The 12,187-nt window shown below is 46.0% G+C and overlaps 1 protein-coding gene and 1 long non-coding RNA gene across 2 annotated transcripts; one reads left to right on the forward strand and one right to left on the reverse strand.

Annotated features, from left to right (window-relative positions):
• The first annotated feature begins 4 nt into the window (after window positions 1–4).
• NUDT9 (nudix hydrolase 9) lies at window positions 5–6,379 on the forward strand. The gene is made up of 8 exons (XM_072037548.1): window positions 5–140; window positions 333–572; window positions 1,413–1,508; window positions 2,270–2,356; window positions 3,547–3,658; window positions 4,077–4,223; window positions 4,440–4,524; window positions 5,911–6,379. The coding sequence occupies exons 1-8, from the start codon at window positions 70–72 to the stop codon at window positions 6,084–6,086; spliced, it is 1,014 nt and encodes a 337-aa protein (XP_071893649.1). The 5' UTR covers window positions 5–69; the 3' UTR covers window positions 6,087–6,379.
• Window positions 6,380–7,342: 963 nt separating this feature from the next.
• LOC113841449 (uncharacterized) lies at window positions 7,343–9,619 on the reverse strand. Its single transcript, XR_003493991.3, has 5 exons — window positions 9,190–9,619; window positions 8,872–8,942; window positions 8,425–8,469; window positions 8,220–8,313; window positions 7,343–7,580 (listed from the first exon to the last, which is right to left on the reverse strand). It is a non-coding gene; the product is annotated as an uncharacterized lncRNA (long non-coding RNA).
• Between the last annotated feature and the right edge of the window lie 2,568 nt (window positions 9,620–12,187).

Here is a 12,187-nt window from a genome sequence, read left to right on the forward strand (position 1 = left end):
CCCAAACCCGCGGGAGGAGGGCTCCGGGGGTTCCCCGCCCCTCTCTGGGCATGGCCGTGCTGGCTGCGGATGCTGCCGGGTTGGGGCCTGCACCGGGCTCTCGCCCTGCTGGGGCTCGCTGCAGCGCTGCGGCCCCGCAGGTAGCGGGGCTGCGAGGGGCCGGGGGGCTGCAGGGGGGTCTGGGTGCACGCAGGGGTGGCTGAGCTGCAGGGGCCCTTCTGGAAGGGCTGTGCTCTCCGCCGCCTCCTGCACCCCTCTGAGCTCCTGGGTTGTTCCCTATCTGGCTTGCCCTGCGCTGCTGCAGGAATAAAATCTCCCTTTTTCTCTTGCAGTAACTTGTCTGCAGCCCTTTGGTCCCATCTCCACCCCGCTAACATGCTCAGCAGTTGCCAGGTTGCCAGGTGGCACCACAGCAAAGCCCTCACCTCCCCGTATCCCGGCTCGCGCGTTGAGCGTAGCCGAGTTCCCGAAGACAAAGTGGGCTGGCTGACCCAGTGGGAAGATTATAATCCCGTGGAGTACACCGCAGCGGCTGTTTTGGCTGGTCCCAAGTGGGCAGATCCTCAGCTCAGGTGAGTGGAAAGCGTGGCCTTTGGCTTTCTTGAACGGGGCAGGAGGAAATACTGATCGACTGAGTTAATTGCAATAATGGGCAATTGTTCCTACAGCTGTTCTGTGTTGTGAGAGAAATAAAATTCTCAGAACCCTCACTGATATGTATTTTCCAATGTTTTTGACAAAAAAAAAATATTTAGTGAGGGGATGAGGTGCATGGAGTTACCTACTGCCAGATGCTCTCAGAGGAGGTGTTGGTAACGCTTGAAAATGCAGAATTGTTTTTTAGTGTAGCTTCCCAAATGGATTGTGAGGAAAAAGCTGGTCAGTAGATTGACTCCTGTGGTGGTTTGAGGGGAATTGCTTTGGGGAGCAGCAAGGAGGCTTCTGTAGGCCACCCTACCAGCATGTGCTTCTATTTTCAGAGGTGCACACAAGGCACAGGCAGTAAACTTTTGCAAAGTTGTTGATTGCTTTTAGCATGTAACTGCTTGCTGCTCTTCAGTTAGGAAAGTGTTTGTTAGCTTTGTCGCTGGATAAAATCTAATGCTCCCTAACATGAACAAGAACAGCTTTGAAATGTCCTCTAAATGAAATTGTAGGAGGAGAAAATGTTAAATGCTTTAGAGTGCCACGCTTAGCTGAATATTTAAATACAGAGACAGTCATCAGTAATTGCTCAGACTGTATAGCTTCCCACAGGAGACGGAGGGCCTATGTTTAAGTTCCATCTAAACCTGCTCATTAGCCAAATGGGTGTTGTTGGTTGGGTGGCTGGCCTCCAACCTTTTCTGGTGAAGAGGGATGTGTTGGGTTTTAACTTGCTTCTAATTACTTTTTTTTTTTTTTTTCTGCAGTGATAAGAATTTTTCTCCCAAATTTAATGAGAGAGATGGAGAAGTGGAGAGGACGAGTCGGAATGGCTTGTATGTGGTTGAAAATGGGAGGCCCCGGTGAGTGATTTTCGTTGCGTATTCATTTCAGTGATGCAGTTTTAGAGCTCCTACAGGTCTGTGTCAATTTAGGTAGATGGTACCTACTAGAATAAAATCAAGAGGGTCCCCCCTTAAGACAGCAGAAACAATACTTCAGTGCCAGAAGGTTGTTTTGAGAAGGCAGCAAGGCATTGAAACGCTAGCCAGTTCTGACCCAACAGTGGGCTGTGGGATACTGGGAGGAGGAGGTCATTAGCACCTTTGATAGTAGGGTGTGGTGGAATTGCTCCCTCAATCGGACCATGTGTTGTGCTCTGAAGTTTTTTATACCTTTCAGGTGCGCTATGGCAGAGTAGATGAGTGTTTCCATCCACTAACAAATCCTCGTGTGGCACAGATGTGTAATCAGACCTGAATTTTATTTCTTCTTTTTCCTCTGGAAATTTTATGTAATTAAATGCTCTGTGCACGTGTAGTCTGGTAAACTGAAAACTGGATTAGGTTCCCAGACCAGGTTATGTTTGTGTGATGAGAGTAAAGCTTGATCAGGAATATGTCATCTGGAAAATAAAGCTATTTTGTTCTTTGCCTGTACTGTCAGACACAAAAAGGTAATGAAGGAGAAAATCTCTTTATTCTTTAAAGCTTGTGCTGACACTGGATGTACGGTGCTATCCTTAGCTTTGTTATTTCAGCTTCCTTAGAGCTGCTTTTGCAGAACACTTGAAGCTCCACATGGGGACATACACTTATTTAATGTGCTGTGGTGTGTCTTTCAGGAATCCCGCGGGAAGGACTGGTCTCACAGGCAGAGGACTATTAGGGCGCTGGGGGCCAAACCACGCCGCCGATCCTGTTGTGACTAGGTAAGGGACAAGTGACTGAAAGGTGGCGTGCAGTAAAGCAAAAGCATTCACATCTTTTTCTGTGCATTTGGGAACCGGCAACTGCGTGTCAGGCAGCTTTTTGTGTGTTGCTCTGCATAAGCCTGTATGTATATGTGCATGGAGAGATGTGTGGATACACGGAACACAACGGTTTTGTAGCCTTTGGTTCTGGAAAATAGCTAGGACTTGCTGTTCATTACAAGCCTTTGCTTCTGAAATGCTGAGAAGGCAAATTAAAGATCAAGAAAGTGCAACTCAGTAGAAATACAGTGTACAAATGCTCTTCAGTAACAAACGTGAAAATTAAAACATAACATGGCACGTTGTTATTGTCTGAAAAATGCACCAAAGGACCATAGCTGAGGCATAATAAATTGCTGGAACAGGATTTTGTCTTGGTGCCTCAGCTGTGAATGAAGTGATGTGCCTGGTTTTGCACAGGAGGAAACACTGGGGTGGCCTGGTGTACAGGAGAAGGAGATGGGGCTTGTTTAGTCTGTTTTGTCAGTGTGTGCTCTGCTTTAATGGTGGTTTTGCCTCCAGAGCCTGTGTGAGTTCACATCAAGTGTATTACACCCTGAGCTTTCAGAGGAGCTGGTGTAGGTACCAAACTGCAAGCTAAGGAATACTGCACTGAAGACAGAACCACTGTTAAAGTCATGCTGCTGCCTTTTAGTTCTTGCCCTTTTCAGAAGGCTACTGATGCTGCTGTTTTTTTCCTTTAAAGTAAAACAAACACAGATTTGATTTTTGTCTTTATTTAGATAGTTTTTTTTGCTGTAATTACTGCAGTTATTCTAAATCCTGAGTGCGGTGGTGGGTGTTTGAGGCCTTCTGTTGGTGCTGAGTGAGTGGTTTGAAATGTTGCAGCCGGAATTTATACTTTGTCATAGCAGAAAGCATAATTATTGTTATCTTACAGGTAGGTAGAAGTATAGTTAGGCATAAAGGCTTCACAGTGAGAGTTACAGTAGATACCAATGTTCTGGACCTAGCTGCAAAAATGGAGGGACGAGATCTTCCCAGACAGCTTTTGTCTGTCTTTGATCCAGAACTGTGCTTGATCCGCTGCCTTGGCCCTCCAACAGGCCATTGTGTGGGAGCTTTGCTGTTTGATTTCCTTCTAAGAAGCAGCAGCAACAAATGTCCTTATTTGTCGCTTTCTGCAGGTGGAAGAGGGATGGAAGTGGCAATAAGATCGCTCACCCAGTTACTGGCAAAAACATCTTGCAGTTCGTAGCTATCAAGAGGAGAGACTGTGGGGAGTGGGCCATCCCGGGGGTAAGAGCAAAGCTTTGGAAAAGGTGGACATCTCTCTGGCAAGGCCACAAGCAGATAACAGGCATACATGTGATATAATTGCTTTTTGGGGATGGCCTCATGATGCAGAGGGGAAGAGAAAGGTCCTATAAACAATTTATCTTTATCCTCCCAGGCATCAATTGATAGGCTTTCTGCTGTTCCTGCATTACAAGGCAGTACTTGTACTTAATTTTGATGGTGTTCTTTGCTTAATGCAGGTATAATCTTACCTGTTGTAGTTTTTGAAGGATGTGTCTGCTTGCTTTTTACAAATAAGTGTAGAATTTCTCACATAACCGGAGCATGATTTGTATGGGTGTAATGTCCTAAGCACCAGTAAAAGATTGATAGCATGGGAGGTCTTAGGCTCCTCAGTTTGTTTTTTCTCCACTGTCAGGGGATGGTGGACCCAGGGGAGAAGATCAGCGCTACTCTGAAGCGAGAATTTGGGGAAGAGGCCTTGAACTCCTTGCAGAAATCTCCTGAGGAAAAAGCAAGCTTGGAAAAGCAACTGCAGAGGCTGTTCAGCCAGGAGCACTTTGTGGTAAGCTGTGTCTTTTGAGATAGCCTCAGGGTAACTTGCAGCTAGTTAGATGAAAAAATGCATGCACTGTCATTAAGATAAGCTGTGATGCTCAGGGTTTTGTGATACAAGACAGGGAAGGGACAATTGCATACTCTGTAAGAGTGATTGCAGGTGATTTTTAATGGTGCCACCTTTTTTTTTTTTTGAACTTCTTGTGATTGTCCACTGAGGTAGGTGTACAAAGGATATGTGGATGACCCTCGTAACACCGACAACGCGTGGATGGAGACGGAGGCTGTGAACTATCACGATGAAACAGGTAGGCATTGCTGCTTGTGCTTTTTGCTGCTTTTTTAGTGTAGATGTTTTTGCATACGTGGGGCTGAGGTGAGACATGAAAGTGGAAGAGAATGCAAGTTGAGTTTAATTCTTAGATTGAAAGCAATGGGTGTGAGGGTCCCCCATCTTTTGTCATGTTCACTTGCAGCCAGTATTGGTTGTCATTCCCCTTGGACTTCTTTCAGTCCTGAATTAAGGAACATAAGGGATTTGCCTGAAAATAATTTATTTTTGTGTTACGTAGTTCCAAATCGCAGAATGTGCATTTGTTATATAGATTGAACACTAGGCCAGTCACCGTCCAGTCACTGTATTTAGCTTTAGTGGGTTTAATTTCCTATTTCAATGACTGAGTTGGATGGCTCTCGGGTTTCATTTCTTCACAGTTAGTACCAGTGCCTGCTTCAGGTGTATCGCCTCTGGCTGCTGGATGATCTTTACTGCGTTCTTGTCTTTGTTGTCTTATTTGCTGTCTCTTGACACTTTTTGTCTCTGTTACTCTGCCAGAGCAATTGTTGTACTTTTAATTCCTTCTATAATTTAATTGGAATGAGCATACATTGCTAGTTCTTGGATCGATCTGTTATCCTGAATGCTCATCTTTCCCCTATTGAGGTGAATCGGTCTGCTTTCTGTGGAGGTCAGACAGACAGAAGTCATACAGTGATATTTTCACTCTTGGGTAGTTAAGAGATAATAGTGGTGAAGCTTAATATGCTGCTGGTTTTTGATTTATTGGCCCCCAGAAAAAAATGAACATGGTGTTCCTTTGGTGTTTGCTTCCAATATACTTTTTTTTAATAAGCATTTTCTGGTTTGTTTTTTAACAAGTACTGGGACTTGCTCTGGAAATCTGACTTAGAAACTTAAGAGCAACTAGAAAGCCTTTCTGCATCCTTTCTGCTGGTTATGTTTTTTACTTCGGTGACTTTGATAAAATCGTAATTTGGGGAGCGGAGAGGGCAAGATTGCAGGCATATGTAAGTTTCAGAATTCAGTTCATATTTTGTTGGGTAGTACCTGAGAAAGTAAGCAATCAGATGTTAAACAATTAATTGACTCAGAGGGATTGGCTAGGCTTGTGCTGTTGTAATGATTTCTGGTAACTTGTCATGCCCCTGGTGTTAACCTAGGAGTGGCGATAAAGAGTTGTAGCTGTGCCACTCAAATTTCCGAAAAAAATGTTTAATACAAGTCTGGAAAAGTTTTCTAGCACAGACTCAGAGAGCTACTTGATTGGTTTCTCTCTGAGAAATAGTTGCAGGTTGCTGCCTTTGGGGGAGCCTTGTGGAAAGGAAGAACTGGTCAGGTGTGAGAAGAGAAAGTAGGAGAAAACAGCATGTCCTAACGCTTGTTTTGTGAACAGGTGAGACAATGGATAACTTGCCTCTGGAAGCAGGTGATGACGCTGGGATGGTGAAGTGGGTTGACATCAGTGAGAAGCTCAAGCTGTATGCCAACCATAGCTACTTCATTAAGCTGGTGACTGAGAAACGGGGAGCCCACTGGGGAGAGGATCCTGGTCCTGAGTGCCGTGACTGATGTGAATGAGGAACAGACTCCCACACGAGGGGAATACCAGCTGCCCAGCCTTGAAACTGAGATGATGTCCTTTTGAGTGCTGAAGTTCAGCTGGCAGAAACTCTTACCTGGATTAGCAAGGTTGCATTGCAAGTTACGTACATGTAATTGGGAATTTGTCTTTGACACTTGAGCTCTGTATTTTTGCACTGATTTCTTGTCAGGAGTATGGATCTTTCAGGCATGTGAGAGTTGTAGGATGATGACCTGAATTAACGACTAAGATGAATTAAAGAGCTATGAAAAAAAGCAAAGTTTCTGAGTGGTTTCTCCTTAGAAAAGTCACTGAATAGAAGTCTTATTTGAGATGAGTTTTCACCTTTACTTACTTTCTAGTTGACACTATGGTATTCACATGAGAATGTCCTAGTGTGTCTATCTAAAAATATCACTGTTGGAGGGTATACCTCAACTGTTTTTTTGGGCAAATCACATTCTAATGTTCTTCACGCTGCACGTGGCAGTACAGCTGTTGGGGTGACAGTGCCATACGCAGGATCATTGGGATGTGTGGCCTTGAGAGTAATCTTCCAAATGTTTTGGCTGTATTTAATGCTTTAGGTCATGCGTGTAACTTCTGGTCAAGGGGCACATGTGGTCCCTCCGAGGCATTTGTTGACAACAGGAAATGTACAGCATTGGTTGCCATTTTTTACTGTGCTTAATCAAGCTTAACTGTGTAATAGTGTGAGAGTATATTAGTTAACTTTCGGAGGGAAAAGTGAAGGTAAGAGCTTTTAGTTTTCCTGACAATCCTTGCCCTACTTACTCCTATACATTTCAGGTCATCCGCAGTGTTATAAGACAGCGTCAGTGCTTTCTGTTACTGTATAGACTTCCACAGACATCTTTTACAAAAAACACTATTATAAATTGTAGTTAAGATCTGGTGTTTGGTGTTTTCTTCAGCAGCAATGTCTGTAATAAACAAGCCCTTAAAAGCACAGAGTGCTGGGTAGTGTTTGGTAGGGCCAGATCAGGTAGTATTTGGTGTGTGTGTGTGTGTATATACATACACCAAATACAGGTAGTATTTGGTAGGGCCTCTCTCAGGTAGGACCTGAGAAAGCCTGTGAATCTCAGCATGGACAAAAGGCAAAGCCAGCCTCAGGAGTTCCCTTCCTTTCCTACTCATGCTCATTGCAAGCAGGGTCGCTGAAGTGACATTCATGTGTTTCTTTTCCCCAAGAAATAATTAAGAGACGAAGAGACCTTAGTCATTTGATGCTCAGCATTTATTCAGACTTAGGAAGTAAGTAGACAAAGTCTGAGAGCCATGCACTGCAGCACACACCAGCTTCAGTAGTGGGCGTGTGAAACAGGGACCCTGTTGTTGGTGGTCCTCTGTTTTCAGCACATTGCTGACAGAAGGTGTGAAGGAGAGGTGGGAAGTAGAAGATCATCTAGAAGCAGCAGCGTCCTGCAGGAGACAGCCATGGTTATCCAGGTAGGCACCTGCAGAGCAGTAGGAGAATTGCAGGTTAGAACCAAGAGCAGTTAATTGTTTTAACGTCTCAATGAATGCTTTATATGAACCCTTAGCCCCAAGAGGAGGCTGTTTCTGTGTTCACGGGAGGTAGCTGGGCAGCTCCTGACAGCTGGATATACGTCTGGCTAGAGTGTGGCAAGTCCAAGTAGCATGTTTCTTTCTTCTCTGTGAAGTGATTGAGATAACGCGCAGTGCTGAAGGAAATGAAAATCACTGAAAGTATCCTGCTGGATGAGATTTAAAAACTGCACAAGGGTGGTGTGTTATTTGTGGAAGGAAAAATTCTGTAATGATTTCCCTGTCCTTAGCAGTTTTCTATTCAAGCCAGTCTGGCAGGGGCACGGGGGCTTGGATATGTTTTTTGGTAGTCGTTTGTTCCCAAGAAAGATTTCCGGCTAGACCATTTTCAGCTGGAGTACCTGATGTTACACAGTACATTGTGCAGAGCACCACTGCTTTACGCCTGTTCCAGTATCTTCATATCTAGATCTCAGTTCTTGCTTGGGCCACAAAATTTCTTGCACAATTAAAATATTAACAGTGAGAACTGGGAAAATGTCATGATAGAGCAGATGTATTTTTGTACAGCAAGATAGGTTGCTTACCTCAGACTTGTCATGCGTAATAGCTCACAGCCCTGCCCCTTCTCAGGATGGGGCGAAATATGGGGCGAAAGGGCCGGAAGGGTCGTCTTGGCTTCTGTGAAAAGAAAGGCATTGTGTAAGTGTTTCCCAGTTCAGTGCCAAGCTTCTGGTTAAATCTGAATGTTAGAAGTGGCAAGAGTCAGTAAATCAGACACAGAAGACTTACCTCCTCCGAACTGTCCCCACTAGAGCTATCACTGTCGTGGTGATCCTGGAGAAGGACAAATTTTTGGTTAGAGCAAAGCATACTTCATCCTACATGTTACTTAAAAATAAATAAATAAATAAATGATTAACAAAACTGTCAGATTTTTTAATGAGTCCTGTTGGAAAGCAAAGATCTGCAGAGGAAACTGTTGTGTGATGAAGGAGTTAGGGGGCCCACTGATGGGCTGGGAGTGACCTTGCAATTTCTCTTTTGCTTTAAAGTTTGAGGAGGAGTCGATCTTAAGCCAGGAGTCTGGAATGGGAGTACAGTACATGTGTTCAGCCTTGCACCAGCCATTGGTATTTCTGAGGCTCTCCCATCGGTTACAAAACCTCGCAATTTCCAAGTGACAACGTGAAGATTGCCCGCATTGGCCGCCCGCTTGTTTCTTTGTTCAGTACTTACAGCATTGGCGACAGCAAGGACCATGCTCACGATGCAAGACAGCAGGAGGAGCTTCATTTTGAGCGAGACGCCTGTGGAGCAGATGGCACAGAGTTGCAGCAACACGGTTCCAGCAGAAGGGAAGGCGCGGGGAGCACACATGCAGGCTGGGTCGGCTGCAGCAGCTGGTGCAGGGCTGCTCCAGCTGGGCTTTGAGCATCTCCCACCCTCATCATGGCCTTTCCCTTCTGTTCCCTTCCCTCCCCTGCAGTTTGCAGCCATACCCAAGCAGATTTCTGTCCTGCAGGGCAGTGGGGTAAGAGCTCTCCCCGGTACTACCTTTGGGTTGCATGTTGAGCGGCTGGTCAGTGGGTCAGGAGAAGTCGGCTGGCTGCGGTGATAGCGCTGCCTGGACGGCCGGCGTCTATATATACGCTGCTGGGTAGCGTGGCACACATCAGGAAGCTGGAAGGTGTCATGTGTCATATCCTCATAAACCCCGCTGGCTGTTTAGTTTAATTACTTCTCACCTGATAAAGCAGCCAGATTTTGCAAATGACCTTTATATTATGATTTTTATATAATCCTCTGGGGATCGATGGATTTGGCAATGGATGCGTGTATTACAAAAGACATGACTGTTGTCTGTTTCACTCAGGATTTGTTACCAGACATGCTCTTTGCCTGCAATAGAGGTGGAGCAGTTTGTTCCAGAGTATGGGGATGAAGGAGCAGAAAGTAAGTGTTGTGGTTTTTAGTGGGTTTTCTTTATTGGTGTAATGTGTTCTTTTTCTTAAGTAATTTGCTTACTTCTTTGAAAGTCCCCATGTAGGGAAATCCCTGGCAGTGACTAAAAAACCCAGATAGGTACAAGTAGAAATGCACTTGAGATGCATGCAGTAAATGTGCAGAAATTCTAATATGTTTTCCTGTAGGACACATGCAAGGCCACAGAGGCAAAGGTGTAATCTGGGGTTCCTAGCACGCACGTTTTTTGGGAATGCAATCGGGTAAAGCTGGACAGTGCTCAACAAAATGAGAACTGTGACCCTGCATCTTTTGGCATGAACCTTGGAGCTAGAATCAGCAGCAGAGGTGGTGGTTTCCTGTGTTCCTTTCTTTCTGGTGTTTGCCATCAGGCCAAACAGGCAGCCTGAAAGTTAAACCTCATGTAAACATCTCTGGTATCAGGCAGTACAGCACAGGAAGCTGGAAAAGAAGATTCAGATTGCCAAGTCAGTAGAAAGTAAGCAGCCAACCTGTGTTGGGTAGCAACATCCTGGTGCCTCGTTGGTTGTAACCAACCATGATGGATAAATCTGTGCCATGGTAAGTGTGAACACGGAGTGTGGCTGGGAGGGTGCTCTGTGTGTGCATTCCTGTATCTCAAACTGGGTTGCCTTAAGCTGGAGGGGAATGACATTTCATTGCTGATACTTGCTTGTAGAGGGAGAAAATGCTTCTAATTTTAATTGACACTCTTTCAGACTAAATGGAAGCAATCGTGTCCACAGAGGATCACAATCTTTCTTTTACCTACTTCACCATACTGTAAAGACGTGAAGTGATAAATGTTAAGATATTTTGAAGTTAACTGCAGTGTTACTGTTATTGGTTGGTGCTATCTCTGGCATGTGAAATAGGTGGTCATTTATGGTCCTTATTCTTAATGGAGATTTTTATGATTTGTAGGTTAATGATGGACTGGTCAAGCTCCCCCCTCTGCAGAAGATGTGAGCTGAGCTGAGTATCTCATTGGTGTAGCACTCTGGGAGAGCAGCATCCCTCCATGTGTACACCAGCAGGTTCTCCTTTGTGCCCCGCAGTGGAAACATGGAAGCAGTGGCATCACGGAGACCTCTGGAGCAGGTCGGATGCTGGCTCCTTCACGTGCCGGGCACTTCAGATCTCCAAGGCTGTACTGGTCTTGGGGGGTAGTCGCCTTCCCTGCATAGCTTGGGTGGTTTAAGGGCCTTTCTTTCCCATTTGTCCTGATGAATTCTGGTTCACTGCATCTTTTCCTACCATTTGGCTGGAGCGCAGCACTGGTGGGTTAGCCTGCGGAGATCAGGACAGTCCCTTGTGCATTGTCCTGCCCTAAAATGGGCAATGGACTTGCCTGGATCACTCTAAGCAGGCTGACTCATGGCTGTAGAAAGAGCAAGTAAGCAATAGGCTGCGGCCAGGCAGAAGAAAAGGCTGTCAAAAGTTCCTCTTCCTCCGAGATGCCAAGGCCCAGAGAAAGGCTTTTTATCAAAAGGAATTAGCTCAGTGCGTGTGCCGTTGTACATCTAATCTGGGTTTATGTGTACAGGCTGCTGGCTGACGTCGCAGAAGGTGCAGTGGGTGACAGGTTGGGCTTCCAGGAGAAAATGTAAGGGCAGGGTTTTGTTGGGCAGCTGCCCTTACTTTATGAAAGATGTTCCTGTGTTGAGTATCCCGATGGCTTTATTTGTTGGAACATTGGCTGGAGTTACACTGGGACTGTTGTCCCTGGCTGGCGAAGGAGCAGGAGGCAGGTGGAGTTGTGGTCCTGAGCCGCCCCAAAAGCGTTCTGGACTGCCATTCCCTTTTGTTGGGAGGGTGCCGTGGTTCAGGTGGGGGGGGGTTGGGGTCTGCCTTTGTAGGAAGAGTATTTGGGGTCTCCTGTGTAGAGCAGAGGACACTAGGGGTATCTGTTCTTTTTGAAGTGTTTGGCTTGCCATCACAAGTCTACTGGGATTCACAGAATCACAGAATTTCTAGGTTGGAAGAGACCTCAAGATCATCGAGTCCAACCTCTGACCTAACGCTAACAGTCCCCACTAAACCATATCCCTAAGCTCTACATCTAAACGTCTTTTGAAGACTTCCAGGGATGGTGACTCCACCACCTCCCTGGGCAGCCTGTTCCAGTGCCTAACAACCCTTTCAGTAAAGAAATTCTTCCTAACATCTAACCTAAAACTCCCCTGGCGCAACTTTAGCCCATTCCCCCTCGTCCTGTCACCAGGCACGTGGGAGAACAGGCCAACCCCCACCTCACTACAGCCTCCTTTAAGGTATCTGTAGAGAGCGATAAGGTCGCCCCTGAGCCTCCTCTTCTCCAGGCTGAACAAGCCCAGCTCCTTCAGCCACTCCTCGTAGGACTTGTTCTCCAGGCCCCTCACCAGCTTCGTCGCCCTTCTTTGGACCCGCTCAAGCACCTCGATGTCCTTCTTGTAGCAAGGGGCCCAAAACTGAACACAGTACTCGAGGTGCGGCCTCACCAGAGCCGAGTACAGGGGGACGATCACCTCCCTAGCCCTGCTGGTCACACTGTTTCTGATACAAGCCAGGATGCCGTTGGCCTTCTTGG

The sequence above is a fragment of the Anas platyrhynchos genome, chromosome 4 (genome assembly GCF_047663525.1).
Source record: "Anas platyrhynchos isolate ZD024472 breed Pekin duck chromosome 4, IASCAAS_PekinDuck_T2T, whole genome shotgun sequence".
NCBI lineage: Eukaryota > Metazoa > Chordata > Aves > Anseriformes > Anatidae > Anas > Anas platyrhynchos.